We start from the raw sequence: 21137 nt of genomic DNA, 5'->3' as shown, positions 1-21137 counted from the left end.
ACCACCCCTGAAGAAGGCAGTTCTGCAAACAAAGTATGATGGGAGATAAAGCCACGCTATTGAATGACAGCAGTTCAAGCTCACAGAGCACCAACAATTCTCCTTGATCATCTTGTACCAACAGGTCAGAGAGGTGTGACTAAATTTAGCCCTACTACTTTCAGTGCACAGGAAAGAATCAAACCCCACATGAAGATTTCACCCATCATCTGAGGGAGAAAAGGAGGAGATGGGGGATTCATTCTTTCAGAGCTGTTTCCCATTAAGTCATGCCACGTTCTGTTAGACAGACTCATGTAAGATACAAGAAATCTATAGCTCAGAGTCAGAAGCCTGTGAGAACTGCAGTGATTGTGTTTAAAATTGCCTTTTGTTTGGGCATAAAACCTGCAAGTTGTCTTCAGTTTCATGTCAGTGGAATGATTTTCTGCAATGAGACAGAAGACAAGAGTTATGTGATCTCTTCACCAAGGTTGATTTGCAAGTGTTTGTTTTCAGGGTGTTTTTTTGGTTTGGTTGTGAGCGTTGGTTTGGGGTTGGTTTTTTTTTGCAGAACGCCTTCTGAAATGTAAACTCAACTTTTATAACCTCAGTAATACCACCCCTGAAGAAGGCAGTTCTGCAAACAAAGTATGATGGGAGATAAAGCCACGCTATTGAATGACAGCAGTTCAAGCTCACAGAGCACCAACAATTCTCCTTGATCATCTTGTACCAACAAGTCAGAGAGGTGTGACTAAATGTAGCCCTACTGCTTTCAGTGCACAGGAAAGAATCAAGCCCCACATGAAGATTTTACCCATCATCTGAGGGAGAAAAAGAGGAGATGGGGGATTCATTCTCGCAGAGCTGTTTCCCATTAAGTCATGCCACAAAGTTAAGGAATTGAAGCTTCCTGGGTTTCTTTCCCCAGTACCATAGAGTCTCAGTTTAACCAGCAATCATCAGTGTCTGGAGCAACTCACAAGCATATGTAACCAAAAAAAAAAAAACCTCTGAGCTGCAGCTAAATTTTAAAGTAAGACTTGGCAAAATTAATTTGACTTCAGTGTGGTAGGGAAGAATAGTTACAAGGGAAAAGAAAATGCATACAAGGAAAAACAAAATCTAGAAGCTACATTTTCTAAAGATACAGATCCAGACATTTACCGCTGGGACAGGGATTCAGTTTTCAAAAGAGACGATGAAGTTCAGTCTTCCCAGCAAGTCACAGGTGGATTCATTAATACAAACCAGATAACATTAATCACAGTACATTATTCCTCCCAGAAATCTATAGCTCAGAGTCAGAAGCCTGTGAGAACTGCAGTGATTGTGTTTAAAATTGCCTTTTGTTTGGGCATAAAATCTGCAAGTTGTCTTCAGTTTCATGTCAGTGGAATGATTTTCTGTAATGAGACAAAAGTTATGTGATCTCTTCACCAAGGTTGATTTGCAAGTGTTTGTTTTCAGGGTGTTTTTTTGGTTTGGTTGTGAGCGTTGGTTTGGGGTTGTGTTTTTTTTCAGAACACCTTCTGAAATGTAAAGTCAACTTTTATAACCTCAGTAATACCACCCCTGAAGAAGGCAGTTCTGCAAACAAAGTATGACAGGCGGTAAAGCCACGCTATTGTATGACAGCAGTTCAAGCTCACAGAGCACCAACAATTCTCCTTGATCATCTTGTACCAACAGGTCAGAGAGGTGTGACTAAATTTAGCCCTACTACTTTCAGTGCACAGGAAAGAATCAAACCCCACATGAAGATTTCACCCATCATCTGAGGGAGAAAAGGAGGAGATGGGGGATTCATTCTTTCAGAGCTGTTTCCCATTAAGTCATGCCACGAAGTTAAGGAATTGAAGCTTCCTGGGTTTCTTTCCCCATAGAGTCTCAGTTTAACCAGCAATCATCAGTGTCTGGAGCAACTCACAAGCATATGTAACCATCAAAAAAAAAAAAACCTCTGAGCTGCAGCTAAATTTTAAAGTAAGACTTGGCAAAATTAATTTGACTTCAGTGTGGTAGGGAAGAATAGTTACAAGGGAAAAGAAAATGCATACAAGGAAAAACAAAATCTAGAAGCTACATTTTCTAAAGATACAGATCCAGACATTTACCGCTGGGACAGGGATTCAGTTTTCAAAAGAGACGATGAAGTTCAGTCTTCCCAGCAAGTCACAGGTGGATTCATTAATACAAACCAGATAACATTAATCACAGTACATTATTCCTCCCATTTCCTCTCTTCACATGTTGGTAGCTGCTATTTTGAACACTTACTCAGTCTGGAGATCCTTGTTTAAATTATAATTTGGATTTCAATATACTTTTTCTAGTTAAGTTTTGAGATGCAAAACCAATGTACATAGAAATAAATGGTTATCAATTCTTTGACACCATGACTTAAATCTAAATACCAGTCTATAAACTTTTTGATTAGCCAACTTTTTGATCCAGTCTTAAGACACCTGCAACTTAATTAGGGAAGAGAAGCTAGAGCATGATTAACACCTTCATTAATAAAACGACAAACCTGCCAAATTGAGGAAGGTCGGTAGAGGGTTCAGTGAGGGAGATGGAAGTAAATTAAGACACCTTAGCTCTTCCTGACCTTTTAAAGAGATCACTTAAAAATGTGACTAGTTTTGGTGTTCACTAAGATCACAAGGCAAAAAAGAGAACAGCAAGAAAACTTCAAAGTCTTCAGAATTTCAGACTACTTCAGTCTCATTAAAAGCAACTTCCTGGTTTTGAGATTTTTTATTTTTTTTTTTAATGAGAGAGATTATACAACACTTTAAAGAATCTCTCTTATTTCTTTACCTTTTCAGATTGTATTCTGTATCTGGGCAGGGCTATTTCTTGTTTTGTTTGGGGGATTTCTTTTTTTACTCAATTCCTTAACAAACAGACCTGGGATTCCCCAGTTCAAAGTTAATTCTACACAATTTACATTTCAGCACGCAGAGGAAGAGCAGCAGAGGGCAAGACTTCTCTGTTCAGAGGGATATTGGTGCCCACATAAGAGCAGCTGTCATTCCAAGCTGAATTAACACACGAGCTGCCTCAGCATCTGAGCTGTGCTCATATATTCAGGTCCTAAACTTTGCCAAATCTCTCCAATAGTAACCCCCTTACAGACCTTCCTCTCTATTATGTTGAATGGTGTAATAGTCTTCACAAGTTGGTTTTTTGGTTTTGGGGTTTTTTTTTGCTTATAAGTATTTAAATAATACCTTGAACCTATAGAAAATAAATGTAGGATTGTTCCAAATCCAGGCTAATCAAGAACAGAAAGAAGCAGCTTGAAGTAAGAGTTTGCAAGCCTCCACCAAAAGAGTTAAATAGGCAAGTAACAGTACGAGTCCTCCCTTGCAAGACACAGAACTGTATGAGGAAGCTATCACATCATTGTGCTAACCAATGCAAGAACTGAACTTCCAGGTCTACAGAAGACTGACCACAAAAGAGTACTGGAAAGCAGAACAAAGTTACCGGTTTCTGCCTCTACAACAATTGCTCATGAGAACATGATATGGTTTTAATGTTGTTGGCTCTGACTATCAAGCAATTCCACAAACAAGAGTTGGGAATTTATCTGCAGGATTAAAGTTTACCATCCAAACTTTTCACCCCCAGCTTGTCCCATCTCCACAAACACGCATCATAACCTGGCTTGTAATAATGTCCCCAAGCAGAACAGCAACTCTGTCTCCTCCTTCCTCCCCAGAAGTCTACCTCAAGAGTTACTACATCTCATCTTGACCCCAGCAAGCCCATCCTTTATCCAAGTCCAGCAACTTCCAGACATTGCCCATGCCCTTTCATGCCTACACCAACTCAACAAACCTAAAGACGACCTTCCACAGAGCGTGTGCTCTCCAGGTACCACAGAGACTTTCCCACTAACACAGCTATGGTCCTCGTGACCACAAATAACTGGGGAGACTGCTACCTCCCCTCTCCAGCCTTACTTCACAGATCTCCTTCTTGCCAAACACATCTCAGCCTCTTGTGAGGACGAATATTTGCTGCAGAACCTGAAGTCTGAGAGGTCATGGCAGTCAGGCTTTGAACCACACAACTGCATCCTGCACTAAGACAACCTTTTATATACAATTTCTTCCTCTCTGCCTACTCATAGGCATACTCATGCTACCCATAGCATTAAGTGTTTTGCAGAAGAGAAAAAGAGTTTCTTCTTCCCTATCAATCACATGAAGAGTCTGTGGAGAAATAGGGCAGATGACTTTGAGTACCAGCAGATTTCTTTTGGCGCTTCCTCCAATTTCTCAAACTGAGTTTAATTAACTTTAGAACCACCTTGTTATCACAGTACTCATTTTTAAGTACAACAGCACACCACTTTCTCTATCACCAAATACTTACTTTGAAAAAAAAAAAAAAAAAGCTGAAAAGTCTACTGCCCATGCACATTGGTGGATTTTATTCCAATGCACTTTCATGCGGTTTGTACCCCCTCCTCCCCATGGTATCAAGGCAACATACTTGGTTTTAAGTCACCTGCAAAAACCACCCCAGCTCATTAGCAATATTAAACCAGTTGTGTTGTTGGATTTGTGTCCCTTTTGATCCTTAATGATTTATACATATGGTTTTATCTCCCAAGAGGTTCAGGTGCAGCTCCCTTGGAAAGGGGAAGATAAAAGCCCACTATCAGGTGGTCTTCTACTGGATCTGAAAGTGTGCAACCAAGGCAGCTGTCTCCCTATGTACTAATAATGGGGGAAAAGTGTGATTATACTATATTAAAAAAGAATCTTCCCATAAGCAACTCCTTCAAGTTCCATGAGCTATGAATACTTATTACTTAAAAGAGAAGCTCCCACAACTTAGAGCTCCACCGCCTCTGGGGGAGAAGAATGTGCATTACCTTTAGTGTTTACATTGAAGATCTCTCCTTGAGAGTAGTACAACTGAAAGATGACATTCAGGCCAGCTGCCCAAGCTCAAGTTTAAGCAGCAGTCACTGGGGTTTTAAGTAGTTTTTAAGTTTTAAGACTGCTAATTAATTAGTGATGAATACATTTTAGGGGCAAAGTCTGAGACCTTACTGACACCCATGATCCAGCTATTCAGAAAAATAAAAGCTTTAATTTTATTCAGGAATTAAGTATCTGGAACAATAGAGCTGTCACTCAGAAGATGGGCTACACAAACTCCCTAATGCAAACATAATAAGCAAAGGTTTTTAGTCTCACATGCACGAAGCCAGAACATGAAGCGAAGGAGAAAAGGCCCCATGGTTGAAGAACCCTGCCTGGTACCCTCCCAACTGCAGCCACCACAGCTTTTTCAGGCAGCTTCACTGTAGGAAAAGCCTTAGTTATTAAGCATTGACTCTTTCCCCTGTCCAAAGCAGCAAGAGGCCCAGTTTGAACCTCATTTGTACAGAATTCACCTGAGACAAAATCTTTGGTATTCAAACTGACTGAATTCTGTGATTCTGTAAATTCACTCACTTTGAATACCAAAGAATTTGTCTCGGGCAAGAATACAAGTTCAGCAAAGCAGGGAAAAGACAAGAAATCACTGCTCTAACAACCTTTTCCTCTCACCCACAGACCCCATTCCAGATCCCCGCTCCACCCAGACCCTGCTCCACAACTAGCTCAGCAGAAACGTGTATTTTTCTGCTCAAGGACAAGAATTGAGCAGTTCTGCCTATGTCGATATGAAACACCACATAATTCTGGAGCTAGATGTGCCACTTCTCTATTTTATTGATTTAGCAGCTGGGCCACAAGTCATCATCATTGCACTACCTTTTTTGCACAGCTCTTGTAGTTTAACCTATACAAAATACCATTTGCATTTGGTGGACATATAAGAGCAACTGTCTTGGAGAAACGCTATTCCCCATCCTACCGCAATATGGCATCTTAGATGTCAATTTCTAGGGGAGGAAGAGACATGGAAAACAACTCTACTAACATAGCAAGTGGCATTTGTGTTGAGCATTTGATCAATAACTTTGCATTAAAAGGAACTTTAATCCTGCATGGCAAATCTCAGCTCTCATTCTACGAGAACTCTCTCTCTCATTCAGGGCTACAAAGATGATGAGGGGCCTGGAGCATCTCTCTTATGAGGAGAGGCTGAGGGACTTGGGTCTTCTTAGTTGAGAGAAGAGAAGACTGAGGGGGAATCTAATCAACACCTATAAATACTTCAAGGGTAGGTGTCAGGAGGATGGGGCCAGGCTTTTTTCAGTGGTGCCCAGGGACAGGACAAGAGGGAACGGGCACAAACTTGAACATAAGAAGTTCCATCTAAACATGAGGAGGAACTTCACCGTGAGGGTGGCAGAGCCCTGGAAGAGAGAGGTGGTGGAGTCTCTGTCTCTGGAGACATTCCAAACCCGCCTGGACACGTTGCTGTGCAACCTGCTCTGGGTGGGGTTGGACTGGATGATCTCCAGAGGTCCCTTCCAGCCCCATATCCCTTTGTGATTCTACAAGCCATTTCCTTCAGCAGTTCAAACCTGCACCGCTTAAACAAAATACACATTAATTTAGAGAAGAAATATGAAACTGCGGCCACCAGCCAATGTTCTGCCAAGCCTTCAAAGCATTTATTCAATTTCCTCTAGGGGCTAGAATTGTCCTCTCCATCCATGCAAGCATTAAAGCGACAGTCCCATTGCATCCTAGGTCTTGCTGCAAACAACAGAACAAGGCAATAGTGTTGCAAGATTATTGCTTAGAAGGATAAAAGTCAATAAGATCTAGTTAATTGACTACTGAAACTGGATACCAGAATTCCAGCTGTGGACTGTGATTATCCTTCCATGAGGGTGAACAACCCCTAAGATTACCCGTTGGTTATATCAATCTGTAAGTCTCATCACTTCACTGTTTTCTGGAATATCAGTAACAGGATCAACTGTGGCTTTTATTCGGAACAGCCCTAGAAAAGTAAGGATTTCATGTTTGCCACGGCAGCATGGGGTCACTTATTGTAATCTCTGCACTGGGATGGTTTCTAATCAACCTTTACATGTTGGGCTGATCTTACACTCCAACCACATCTGGCAGAAAGCGGTAATCAACCCAACATGAGCTATTTGAGCTGCTGTGCTGCTGTCATTTTTATTCTGAGAAGAACAAACCCCATGTTAGTGCTTTCCACCTTCAAATGATCTGCCTTCCTCAAGAAATCATTTTTTTTTAATAAACCTGTAGCAGTGAAATTGTCACTAGCCTATCAACCCTGCCCAGAACAGCAATGCATAACCCACTACAAATCCACATGAGACTGAAAATATACTGGAAGCAGTCTGATGGGTAACACCTAAGTAGTGCAGCTGAAACATTTGGAATACTTTAAAAAAAGAAAAAAAAAGGTAGGGATGAGACAACGTGAAAGTAAACTTCAGTGGCATGTTAATTAGCTAACAGTCTGTATGCTGGAAACAGGACAGTTGAGCAGGCAGGCTCAGCAGCTGACACGTCCAACTTTCAATATCCAGACCATGGTTTGGGGGTTTCCTACTGTCTCAGCCAGGTTCTCCTAGAAGTCCAGCTATTTTGTCAGTGGACCTTCAGCAGGGTCAGCCTGAAAAATAATCGATGTATGCTGGAAACAGGACAGTTGAGCAGGCAGGCTCAGCAGCTGACACGTCCAACTTTCAATATCCAGACCATGGTTTGGGGGTTTCCTACTGTCTCAGCCAGGTTCTCCTAGAAGTCCAGCTATTTTGTCAGTGGACCTTCAGCAGGGTCAGCCTGAAATTAACCGAACACGGACAGACCCCATGTCAAGCCAAGAAGCCACCAGGAGCTTAGGGTGGGTTGAAATTCTTCACCAGGAATGAAATGCCCACAACTGTGCAGTCAGTCCTGTTGGAAACATGGAAATATCCATAAGAAAAATAATCCAAATGTCCTGCAAACCTGTCCATACAGTCAGTGCAACAGTGTGACCTCCCAGGGGCACCTGAAGCACGGGCAACTCAACAGCCAAGTACTTTGTAACACATCTACAATCATTCCCATCCATTTTGTCCTGTATCTATGTGTCTGTAATGCAACAGAAAGACCGTAAGTTCCTAAAAGCAGACAGCTCCCTCAGATGTGAACAGTTTGTTGCGTGTTTTAATTATTTTTTGTGGGGTTTCTTTTTGTTAGGGGTCTTTTTTTCTTTTTCTCGTTGTTGTTCTTTTATTATTTTTTTTTATTCTTTACACAAACTGGTATCCTTCACAATTAGATGGAACTTTACTCTCTCCTGGCTGATAAAAAAAGATAAATAAAATAAACCAAACGTACAATTCCTTTATGTTCATTCCCCTGTACTACACCGGTTCGACAAGAATCCTTTGCTTCTGCCACATGAACACAGTGAGTTTAAGTCTTAGGATTTTTGGGAAAAAACCCCTAACATCTGCTACCAGTAGACTTAACTCTTCAACAGCTGTTCATATACTGCAGATTTCTTGATGTTTCAAAATAAACTCTGTTAAATTCAATGAAACATCCACCTCAGAGATGGAAGATGCACTTAAGGACTACTATAATTTTAAAAACCTGACAGTAGTAAGTTGCTATCTAACAGTTCAAAGTCACCAATGGCTCTGGAAGATGTTTGCCACTGGCAGTGGAAGTCTCCCATCAAGATGCTGATGAGTGGGGACGCTGGAATACATCACACAGACTCGCATCCAGGTGGGAAAGCTTCACCCGGAGTCAGATCATCAGACTGGAGCACCCACAAATGTCAATTAAACTCCTAAGCAAGCTACAGAGGTGAGTTCTGAAAGTTAGCTGCTCATAGTACTGCTTAAGCAATTTCCAGCTTCCTGATAAACAAAAGGTTCTTTCAACTCACCTATTCATATTTAAAAGATGGGTTTACATAGTGCTTAGCGACATGGTTTAGTGATGGTTTTGTTGTTTGGTTGTGTTTTTTTTTTTATCAGAGTTAGGTTGATGGTTGGACTAGATGATCTTAAAGGTCCCTTCCAACCTCGACAATTCTATGATTCCATAATTCTATGATTCCAAACACTGCAAGCTTTGCCTGTTAACGCTCTTGCCATTCACAAGTAGCAGAGCAATTTGAAGTTTAAACTCAAGCTTAGCCAAACTAGAAAGCCTCTAAATGGCTTAGAATTAAAGACCAGATCAGAAAGACACAGGCTATACAAAACCAGCATTCTGTTTCAGATGCCAATAGCAAAACATCACTCGTAAAATTTACATGTTTTCAAAACACTGGCACGCTAGATACACTGACTTCCTCTGGCTTGCTGCCCCTTAGCAGAATGTACAGCTCCTATAAACAGGTTTAGATGAAGCTATAAAACTGAGATTAAGAGCTACAGGCACACCAAGCGTACTTTGGATTCCAAAGCCAGGCAGCAAGATCCAAACCCAAGTTGCCACTTGAAAAGGTTAGGTTTTAAAACCCCTGGGTTGGTAAAGAACCAACACAATGATATGTTAAAGCTTGCATCTATACTCGACATCTACATTATGAGAGACAGCAGCCCTCAGAGCCAGGAAACAGGCCAGCTGGCTTCCCCCTCTCATGCAAGTCCTACACTCTCCGAAACAAGAGGTGAAAGGAAGAGACCCTTCAAAAACAGTTTGAACTCCCACTGAAGTGCGTCTACGTGGGCTCTTCAACGATGTGTAAAGATGTATGCTCTAGCTAGTGGAGTCCTGCACTCCGGCAAGATAACCCATCGCTGCCTTATTTTGAGGACCTTCCTCTAAACCCATCGCCCACATTCTTAAAATGTATGCAAGTTTACAAGTCAGCATCTTTTATTCATGCTTCGAGCAGTCGTGTCTTCCTCTCACTTCCACGGAAGACCATTTTAGAACATTCTGTAAACTATCAGGGAGACTTAAGAGATACAGCAAAGCTATGCCAGAGGCACTACGGCCCTGCCAGGCTCTGCAGGACCAACCCCTGACCATCTGCTATGGAAGGACCCGCTGCCATTGTGTCATCCGTACTCCTGCCAAGCCAAGAGTCAGCCTGAAGTGACCAACTACCCTGTCAGCAGTCAAGCCACAGTGTCACCCCACCTCTTTAGGACAGCAGTATTTAAGACGTTTTCTTGAAAAGACACATTCTTCAGTCCTTTAAACATATGGTAGAGCAATCTTACCTCAAGTGGACACCAAACTCTTCAATTTACCCTTACCGGTGTCTCACATCTCAGCCACAATCTCATCTCTTAAATACCTAGAAATAAGCAGCTAAGAACATTGCTTTCTTTTTCATCCCTTCTTTGAGAAAGCAAAGCCACCTTGGCAAAGCAACACGGCTCAACTGGTGTTTTTTTTAGAGCTCAGCTGTGTGGCTCAACTACCACACAGGAGTTCCTGCCAACTTACTTTCTACCTGTGGTAATTTTGCAACGTTGGCTTATGACCAAGAAAAGAGCTGATTGCCACCAGTCAGGTACAAGCTGCAGACACGTCCTGTCAGCAACCCACAGTCTTCAGTATGTATGAGAGGGCAGGGTGTGCTTTCTTGGTGGCCCTTCAAGGGCCATCACGCCTACGTACTCACAAAAATCTCCTCTATGGGAAATATCCTAACACTTTTGAGTTTTATTAATAGGCAGAAAAAACAGGCTGTAGGAAAGCAGCCAACGGCTCAGCTCAGGGGCCAGAGCACGTCTTACAGAAATACACCACATTAGCAGGACACCGGGACTTTTCAGCATCCGATCCCTTTCATTAAACTACGTTGGGATACAGATACAATCGAAAAGGAAGCATGAGATCCCATTATCCTGGACAGGGAGGAGGAACAGAAGGGTATTTAGACTCGGTTGGTCCGGAATTCAGGGGTAACACAGTGCTCTGCTGCTTCCCGTGCTGTGCCTATGACTAAGCTGAGAGGCTCAGGCAGCCGGTGGAGGCACCATTTGCCAGCAGCCTGGAAAACACTGTTCTAGTATTCCACCTACATTCACAGTGACACTTCAAGCCTGATGTCCAATACCTTCCGTGGCACCAGTCCAGATTGCTGGTATATTCCCTCTACTAGTGGGCTACGACTCTCAACTGCTTCAGCAAACCTGTTCCACAACCCAAAGAGGAGAACTTCTGATGAGTACAAGCAGCTCGCTGGCTACCAGCTACGACTCTTGAACATACCTCTGAGCCCACCCTTGCAAAACTTGTTTGGGATTGATTTTCAGTGTTTTCAAGCAGCTCTGCAGAAATAAACATGGTCCTTGGAGATTTTCAAGACCCGCCTGGATGCAGTCCTGAGTAACATGCTCTAGCTCTAGGCAATCCTGCTTCAGCAGGGGAGTTGGACTAGATGATCTCTATGGTCCCTTCCAACTCTAAAATTCAGTGAAATTCAGTGAAAATGGCAAGATTAAAAGTGTTAAAAATGGTTTTAGGGGTCTAGCACGTGGTTTGCAAGACTCCAGAAAAAGCAGACTTAACCATACTCCGTAAAGTGACAAGCTAGCCTCTGCCAAGTATTCCGATTGCCTTCTAGCAACTGCCAACATCTGGTTTATTCTGGTTTTATTTAAGCCACGAAGCTCTCATCCAAGCAAAAATTTGGCCAGTAGGAAAAATCAAGCCACCACGCGGAGTCTGATGGGGCGGGACGCTCCGATATCATCTTACCAACGACGCTTCACACTACAGTCTCACTGGTGCTGCTGACTCAGGGCAACAAAAGTCCTGCTGCAAACCCTGTGCTACCGATCACCGCCAAGCTACCAGGAAGGCTTCTCCTACCACACCATGTAGTTTGAGTTCAGGGTTCAGCCCTGTACTAGATGACCCATTCTTTGGGCACACTAGACATCCTGCACTGAGATTCAGATCCTCATTTCCCAGCTTGTTACTGCTGACTCAGGGCAACAAAAGTCCTGCTGCAAACCCTGTGCTACCGATCACCGCCAGAAATTCAGTGAAAATGGCAAGATTAAAAGTGTTAAAAATGGTTTTAGGGGTCTAGCACGTGGTTTGCAAGACTCCAGAAAAAGCAGACTTAACCATACTCCGTAAAGTGACAAGCTAGCCTCTGCCAAGTATTCCGATTGCCTTCTAGCAACTGCCAACATCTGGTTTATTCTGGTTTTATTTAAGCCACGAAGCTCTCATCCAAGCAAAAATTTGGCCAGTAGGAACAATCAAGCCACCACGCGGAGTCTGATGGGGCGGGACGCTCCGATATCATCTTACCAACGACGCTTCACACTACAGTCTCACTGGTGCTGCTGACTCAGGGCAACAAAAGTCCTGCTGCAAACCCTGTGCTACCGATCACCGCCAAGCTACCAGGAAGGCTTCTCCTACCACACTATGTAGTTTTGAGTTCAGGTTCAGCCCTGTGCTAGATGACCCGTTCTTTGGGCACACTGGACATTCTGCACTGAGATTCAGACCCTCATTTCCCAGCTTGCTTCATTCCTTGCTTTTTTAGCTTTCATGATATTTGACACCCCTCTCTGCAAGGCAGGCAGAATATTGTTCCTCATCTACCGTGGCCTGTGTTGAAGTTTCACCAGACACTCACTGGTGAGGCTACTGCATTTCCCCATGGGAGACACCAGAACCCGCAGTTTTCCATCCTTACCCACATCCTGATCTGTGCCTTGAAAAGAAGCTCCAAAAAGGACATGTGAACTTAATGATATTGTTTGGTACCACTGACTCGTCTTTAGATTATAGGAAGACCAAGGGAAGGGATGTAATGTCATCTCCCCGCTCCCAGAACCACTGGACCCATCTTCTTCAGCAATACCTCATGTCCACAGCTGACTGAGGAAGGTCTCCCCCTCTCTTTTCTTCAGGGGCAGGGGGTATATTGGGTGCACGTGGCAAGGTCTTGGTAGCAAGGGGGGATGCTGCAGCTGTGTCCTCTGAGAACAGGCTGCAGAGGATATCTGCTCCAGCATCATGGACTACCTCCTGCTCCAGCACCATGGAGTACCCTCCTGCTCCACCTTGGTGTTCATTCTACCATTTCTCACTTTTTCCCCTCCTTCTCCTCTGTCTGTCCACTGTTTTCTGGCCTCTCTTAAGTAGTTTCTCTTAGAGGTGCCACCACCTTGGTGGATGGGCTCAGCTGTGTCCTGCAGTGGGTCCATTGTGGAGGACTGTGTCTGGCACAGAGCATGCCCTGGTCTCTTCTCACAGAGGCCACCTCTGAAGCCAATACTTCATCATGGACATCCAGTACCAGGAGGAAGGTAAGTAGGATAGGAAGAGCAAAATAGTCTCAAGTATCTTGACCATAGGCAAAAAAAATACTAGAGTTTCTGAGTTTCTTCAGAAGTGGGGACTAAAAGGGCAGCAAATTTTCCTCTTTGGCTACCAATTTTTCCATCCAGCAAGAAGTAGGGAAGACAAATTGCATCCAAAATGCTTTAATCCCTTCAGAATTATCCTGACTGTCATCTGCTTCTAAACACCTCCGATAGTCTTTTATGGACCAGCGAAACACAAGCATCAACCGACCACACCAACAGAGCACTTCTTTGTAAACTTCACAGAATTCCTCACTAGTGGCACAGGCCCAGGTGAGACACACACACACAGGAGATGGAGGATTTAGGAGCCAGGCTGGGAAATCAGAGGGAGGCACAGATCAAATCAAACCACAGGAAATCAAACTGCAGATTGTTTTTTCTTGTTTAAAAGATGTTCAGTTGCTGCCAGCCAGGATCTTAAAGGAGTAACACTATGAGACCATTATGAAACATTCAGCTACTAAATGGAGGTGATTAAAACTATGGACTGGTTGTTATCGTACTGACCATCTCATGATCAAGGAGCCTCAAAGACAGACACGGGTACTCCATTATCAAGGTCTACTAACAGGAGTCGGTGCAGCAGAAAGACCTGACTTGTCCTAGAATTTGTCATCCATGACCTTGACAAAGCATGTTTAACAGAACGATCTTGATGACTATTGAAAACAGAAGAAGAATACGTGCCTCCAGATGAGGAAAAGCCAAGGGGAGGGAGGGCAGAACTAGTCAATCTTGCTTTATCAAGTTACACTGTTTGGATAAAAGAAAGTTTAATATTACACTCTCTGCCCTCTCTTCTGTTTCCTCATCCTCCCTTTCCTTTGCCATGGTACCGTAAGAAGACTCAAACACAGACGTTGTTCAGATGCACAAGATCAAGTGATCCTGCCCATGTTTCAACATTTGTATCTTAACATGAATCCAAACTCCTACCCAGCTTCAAATATTATTTTGTAAAATAATTAGTTAGCTACGTCTCAGCTTAATTAAAAGGGCAGACCTTCTCATGGTACTACACACATCTTAAAAACAGTATGGGGTGGGGGGGAAGAATTTAAAGTTAAGGCCATTGAAATACTCAAGACCAACTGAGGTAAAACCCCTTCTTATTAGCTCCCCTTACCCATGACGGACATTTCTGCTCCTATTTAGAGATCCACACATCTCCAAATGAAGCCAGCCTTCAATACTGATTTGGGAAAGGACATGGGAGAAGCCCAGCGAAACGGAGGGCTACTCAACACAAACCGATGACACGTCCTTACACGCACAAAAATAAACGTACCAATCCAACAAATGAAAGAAAATAATTGCTTGCTTGGATTTATTATTTTTTTTTCTTTTTGGGTGTGAAAGATTCATCGGGGTGACAAGGAGGAGTTCGCAATTTAAAATATAACCCAGCTGTGACAGCAAAAACCAAGACACTGTACCACAGCTGATGCTCAACGCTAACTTTTAAACAGTCAGCTCTCTTGCACGTGAAAACGGTGACAATTTACCACAACACAAGATACGCTGAGACATACAAAAGTAGTCCCATTAGTAAAGTGTGAAGGATTAAGCCCAATTTGTATAGGGATTCCGTTCTTGGCAATTTTCTTGAAGGAGCTTCCACGGCCGTAGAGACAAAGCGTCACCTGGACTGCAGGGCAATGCAGTCCTCGGGCATCTGCACCACTCTCTGGGAAAGAGCCCCAAGTGCCAACTGACTTGGAACTCTCCCCAAACCATTTCAACAGCAAACGACTCCTGAAATAGGTATCCCAGTTAACCTTAACAGTCACCAAAGCCTCAAGGTAGCTCCACTGACCCCCCCACCTCTCCCAAAAACTAGAGACATGCACATTGCTCAGGAGTGAGACAGAGGTTTCTAGACTGACCTGTGGGACCTAGCAACTTTATTAAGCCTAGGCAAAACCTTTAACTCGTTGCTTTTGGTCAACAGCCACTTCTGTTTCAACACTAGTGACCACAGTGGTACAAACTTGTTAGGTGATCCCTCACAATTTGCAGGAGAAAGGCAAAACACTGCAGGAAGAGAAGCATCTGTAATGCAGACAACAGCCCTGCAGTCCAGCTTCCAGCAGGAATGAAACTATAAATTTCCTCTTAGAGCCTTTGTCAGCCACATATAAATATGCAAAATTAGACTTGGGATGTAAAGATGGTGTTACAGAGACACAGGTCATCTCCACAGCCACAGGAAAGAGGGTCCTGATCTTCATCTGCTTTGTTTCTAGATTTTATGAATATCTCCCAGCTCTTCGATCAGGCCTCTGGAAGGGTCTTCTACCTTATGAGAATGATTTTGAAGAAGTAAGGAGGCACCATGTGGTCTTTTAGAATATACAAAAACTAGAGACATGCACATTGCTCAGGAGAGAGACAGAGGTTTGTAAGACTGACCTGTGGGACCTCGCAACTTTATCTTTATTGACCCTAGGCAAAACGTTTAACCCATTGCTTTTGGTCAACAGCCACTTCTGTTTCAACACTAGAGACCACAGTGGTACAAACTTGTTAGGTGATCCCTCACAATTTGCAGGAGAAAGGCAAAACACTGCAGGAACAGAAGTGTCTGTAATGCAGACAACAGCCCTGCAGTCCAGCTTCCAGCAGGAATGAAACTATAAATTTCCTCTTAGAGCCTTTGTCAGCCACATATAAATATGCAAAATTAGACTTGGGATGTAAAGATGGTTCTACAGAGACACAGGTCATCTCCACAGCCACAGGAAAGAGAGTCCTGATCTTCATCTGCTTTGTTTCTAGATTTTATGAATATCTCCCAGCTCTTCGATCAGGCCTCTGGAAGGGTCTTCTACCTTATGAGAATGATTTTGAAGAAGTAAGGAGGCACCATGTGGTCTTTTAGAATATACACTCCACAACTTCCTCCTACTGCAAAGCAATTCACTCAACAAAATAAACCAAGGAAACTCCCAGCCATGTTGATCATTTTCAGAAATAGGAACTTGTTACAACCAACTGCAGATGCAACAACCTCGCTGGTTTCCAATTCACTTCCCTAAATGAAAACTTGATGGTCTGTTTCTGAGTGAGATCCCCTGTAAAAAGAGCTGAATTCAGTTCTACCTATTTTTCCCTCATCTATCCTGTGTTTTAACATTTGAAAGTCAAGTTATTTCCCATCCCTGAAAGCCTCTCCCTGTTGATACCACCAGAGTCACCCCCATTTGAAGCTGGAAGCTGCCTTTTACTTGCCCCACACAATTAAACCCCTAGTGAAGCCTTAACCAACCTCACAGAACAATTCTGAGAATGAAATTTCTGTGCTGTGCACTAGGATTGCCCTCCCAGTTTAATTACCAAGGCTCATATACCCTTAGTATAGTCCCTATACGTCGTTCACCCACTCTGCAATGCTCCTCCTCTAATCCCCACTTCTCCATGGAGAAACTTTCCCCACTTGCTGTATCTAACTGTAATTTATCTAACACAACATGGTTAGCTGAGGGACATAAAGCCACCACAGAGATATGACTTCAAGAGGACAAGTTTGGTAAGTCCAAAAGAGTCAGAGCTCTTAACGTGCCAACTGCAATGGCTTGCCTCAAACCATCACGGGGTGTTTGGTAAGTCCAAAAGAGTCAGAGCTCTTAATGTGCCAACTGCAATGGCTTGCTCCAAACCATCACGGGGTGTCGGAGATGGGGCAAGTCTTTTTTCAGTGGTGCCCAGGGATAGGACAAGAGGAAATGGGCACAATCTTGAGCGTAAGGAGTTCCACCTAAACCTGAGGAGGAACTTCTTTCCTGTGAGGGTGGCAGAGCCCTGGAAGCGGCTGCCCAGAGAGGTGGTGGAGTCTCCATCTCTGGAGACATTCCAAACCCACCTGGACACGTTCCTGTGGGACCTGCTCTGGGTGGACCTGCTCTGGCAGGGGGTTGGACTGGATGATCTCCAGAGGTCCCTTCCAACCCCATATCATTCTGTGATCAGAGCATCCTAGATCTACATGCCTTTTCTCCCTACGGGGACTTGGGAAACGCACTTATTGCCATCTCGCACAACTTCCCACAGGTGCCTGAATTCTACTAGAGCCAGAATTCAAGAAAATGGTAAATCTTAGCAATGAGTAGATGACAGCAACCTAATCGTACTTGGTACTTGTTTACATGACAAACCCATGGGGCTTCCAGAGTCCATGCCAAAGGACAGCCACTATCACAGAATCGCAAGGGTTTGAAGGAAACTCTGGAGATGCTCTAGTCCACCCCCCTGCCAAAGCAGGGTCACCCACAACAGGCTGCACAGAAACGCATCCAGTTGAGTTTGAAATACACAAGAGAAGGAGACTCCACACCTCTCTGGGCAGCCTCTTCCAGTGGTTGGTCACCCTCAAAGAAAACACGTTTTTCCTCATGTTCAGATAGAACTTCTTACTTTCCAGTTTGTGCCCGCTGCCCCATGTCCTGTCACTGGCCACCACTGAGAAGAATCTGGCCCCATCCTCTTGACACCCACCTTTTAGATAATGTTAAGCATTGCTGAGGTCCCCTCTCAGTCTTTCCTTCTCCAGGCTGAACAGCCCTAGGTCTCTCAGCCTTTCCTCACCAGAGGGATGCTCCAGCAGCATGACGCACTGTGTGGTGCCCATACTGAAGCCTGCACTTGCAAGCCATGCAAGCACAGAGAACCACATGAAGGTAAACACTGAGCAGCTCAGTTTTTGGCCACAGAAGACATTCATTCTGTTCCCTCCTCCCTTCCTCACGCACACCTACTCATCCCCAGATCATGCTTTTAATTCCTCAGACTGAATTCCCTCTAAGTAGCACTCTCTAAAAAAACCTAAACAAAAACCAAGACATCCCACACCTTGCCACCTATTATCTTTCTTTAACCCTCTGGAACTAGTATACCTTCTGCAGAAAACATACGAGGACAGGCATCATTGCGTCCCATCCTCACAGGACTATTTAATTCGTGTTAAATAGTTGATTTCCATTTAATTTACAAGGCCCATCTGCTGAGCAGGGCAGCAGAAGACAGGTTGTATGACACGACACCTGGCCGCTAAGACACTAAATAAAATTACGGAGTTCCCCAAGGACACAAAACCCCCACGCCAATGCTAGAGTTACAGCTCCAACCATTACAAATAAAGCAATTTATAAAAGCTCCAAGAAAGCATTGCTCCAACCATCTCTCCCTGGTACCTCAAGTTTTAATCATCTAAATCCTTCACACCTTGATTTAAAACTTCTGTTAAGGCATCGGTGAGTTGTACCCCTCATTTCCCTTCTCCACACCTTCAAATGCTGCTTATCCAAACTGAAATGCAGTCAGCCACGTGGCTCACATCTACCACCACTTCACAGTGCCTCCTGCGTGCATGGGGGCATCGCTATTTCAGAGGATGAACTTTTAATTTACTCGCTCATTACAATATATTAAGGCCCCTTTCAACACTCGCTCACAAGATACACGTCAGAGTTCAAGGAATCGTCGAATAATTCACCATCCTGAGGAGATGCCTCAGGTTTAAGAGCCTGAGAATTATCTTTTTCTTCTAAAACATGAACTTCATTTTCATTTATAGTCCACAATTTTGCCTGTGCATATCTCCCACTGACAACATCTTTAATGATACCAGTTGGTTAAACTCTCAACTGTTATATACAGCTTGGAAAATCGAAGGAAAAAAATGATCAGGGACATATCTTCCCAGGAAATGATAATTTCTCTCCCTCTCATGCGTCTTACAGGCAGGTGGGGATGAAATTGCTTGGAATTCTACGAGAATTCTCTCTCCCACGCTCATTTTCTGAAGTAGTAATATTAGCACCAAAATCCAAACTCAAAGTCTTTCCAGACCTTAATATAGCAGTGGTACAATTATTTCTACCTCATTTTAATCCTGCCTATTCCAGAGAGTACTTTTATTTATATATAGAGAGAGACACAGACACACACACACGTGTGTGTATATAAATATATTGAAATACACACACACAGACACAGCATGCTTTTAAACACGAGCTAAAGCTTTTAGTAACAAATAGGGTAGGACTGTCCAGACACAGCCTACAGATTAAGAAGTGTCGACAGCTACCAAACAGCAACATGAGAGACATCAATAACCAAGAGGATTTTTTAAAACATACGAGAAAATGAGAATACATGATATCAAGACAGCCAATCTATTTAAATAACTGTTTAGACTCAAGTTAGTCTTCAAGCAACGGTGCTTACATCAGCATCCCTTAGACATATATACAAGAGTATGTAGAGGTACTGGAAGACCAACATGCTGTTTGCCACTTTAAGGGTTAGCTATGAACTCGTTAGCACTGAAATCTGGAATTATTTTCCAGAAATAATACTACCTCCTTCTAAGAAATACTGGATCATCAACACAATTGTACTCGGTGACCACCAGCAGCCAAGAAACTGGTATAAAACCTGCTGATCTTGGCTTGAAAGCATTTCTTACCCCACCCCCCCAAAAACAGGAAAAACACTTTATTTTAGATATCATAGCCTGCTGTTGATCTACCGAGTTCAGTCCTGAACAGAGTTACTACTGGGAAACAAGGCCAATTAACATCGTTGCAATTAAATTCTTTCACCGTTCTACTCCTTGGTGTCTCCAAGCAGGGACTGACAGTTGAGTGGGTTGGCAAGAAATAAAATTGTCAAGACAAAACATCACTAGCTCATTGTTTGTTAAGAAACGTTTTGACTTCAACCTTGTTTCACGCGTTAACTCGCTAATGCCCGTCCAGAATAGACCATGAGTCTTTGGGAGACACAGCTAGAGCCATCCTCCATGAACCATGATGCAAACCATCAGGCACCTCATGAAATCACTCTCTGATATTTGGGACCCCAGGAACCACCATTAAACTCTCCAAGGGTTGTCCCTTTTCCAAGTTGTCTCCCCATTTAGGTGCACGCCACCAGCTAAACCTCTCCAGAAGTCCACTGTGGAGGTGGCCATGCTCCTACCAGGGCTCGGCCAACTCCTGGCGTAGCATTTATGGCTTGGCCCAGCTTAATCCCAACTGAAGGAGGGAGTGACCAGCGTGTGTCCATGTCGCCCTGCGTCCCATTCCCTCCCCTCTTCCCGACCCCCTGCATGTGTGGCTCTGCAAACGCAAGAGGTCATGAAGGGAAAAGGGTTAAAAAAGAAATAAAAATGGCCGAAAGAGCAGTATTATGCAATAAGAGAAGAAATGCAATAATAACTCATCCTCTCCTAGAGATTTCTCATAAGCCCCGAGGGTTTGCAAGCTGGATGACAGCAAGTGTGGCTGAACGGCGCCCCAAAATAGCCCTACAGGGACCCTCCTCGGCCCCGGGGTCTTGGCTCGGGGACATCCCCACCCCTCCCAAAATAAAAAATAAAATAAAAAAAAGGGATGCTCACAGTCCAGGTGTTTTTTCTTGGGCCCCATGACTTCATGCGTGGTGGCCTTGCAGACGGCCCTGGCTACGGCCGATCCCGTAACGCTGTACTGAGCAGCTGCGATGCGATCCGTCAGCGTCTGACCCGACATCTTCGCTCTCGGCGCGCCTGCGGCGGCTGCTGCTGCTGCTGCTGCTGCCTGCTCCTCTGCAGAGGCGGAAAAAAGGGAGGAAAAAAAATAAAAAAAATAAAAAAAATAAAAAATAATAACAAAAAAAAAGAAAAGAAAAAAAATTAAAAACACACGCACAAAAACGCAAAAAAAAAAAAAAAAAAAAAAAAAAAAAAAAAAAAAAAAAAAAAAAAACACCAAAAAAAAAAAAAAAAAGAAAAAACAGGAGAAGGGAAGGGGAAATTCCGGGTTTATCGCTGGAGCGGGGATGGAGGGGGGGGACACACACACGGCACAGACACACGCACGGACACACACACACACACACCGAGCTACAC

The 21137-nt window shown here is 43.6% G+C and overlaps 1 protein-coding gene across 1 annotated transcript in view; it reads right to left on the bottom strand.

Moving 5' to 3' along the window:
• LOC106901777 (clathrin coat assembly protein AP180-like) overlaps positions 1–21137 on the bottom strand; it is a 68145-nt gene that overhangs the window by 46642 nt on the left and 366 nt on the right. The window contains 1 exon segment of the mRNA XM_014964746.1: positions 20649–20834. Coding sequence (XP_014820232.1) covers positions 20649–20778 — 130 coding nt within the window. The 5' untranslated portion in view covers positions 20779–20834.

The sequence above is a fragment of the Calidris pugnax genome, unplaced genomic scaffold, assembly GCF_001431845.1.
Source record: "Calidris pugnax isolate Ruff unplaced genomic scaffold, ASM143184v1 scaffold219, whole genome shotgun sequence".
Lineage (NCBI taxonomy): Eukaryota > Metazoa > Chordata > Aves > Charadriiformes > Scolopacidae > Calidris > Calidris pugnax.
The sequence above is the reverse complement of the archived record's forward strand: the minus strand, read 5'-3'. Positions and strand labels throughout refer to the sequence as shown.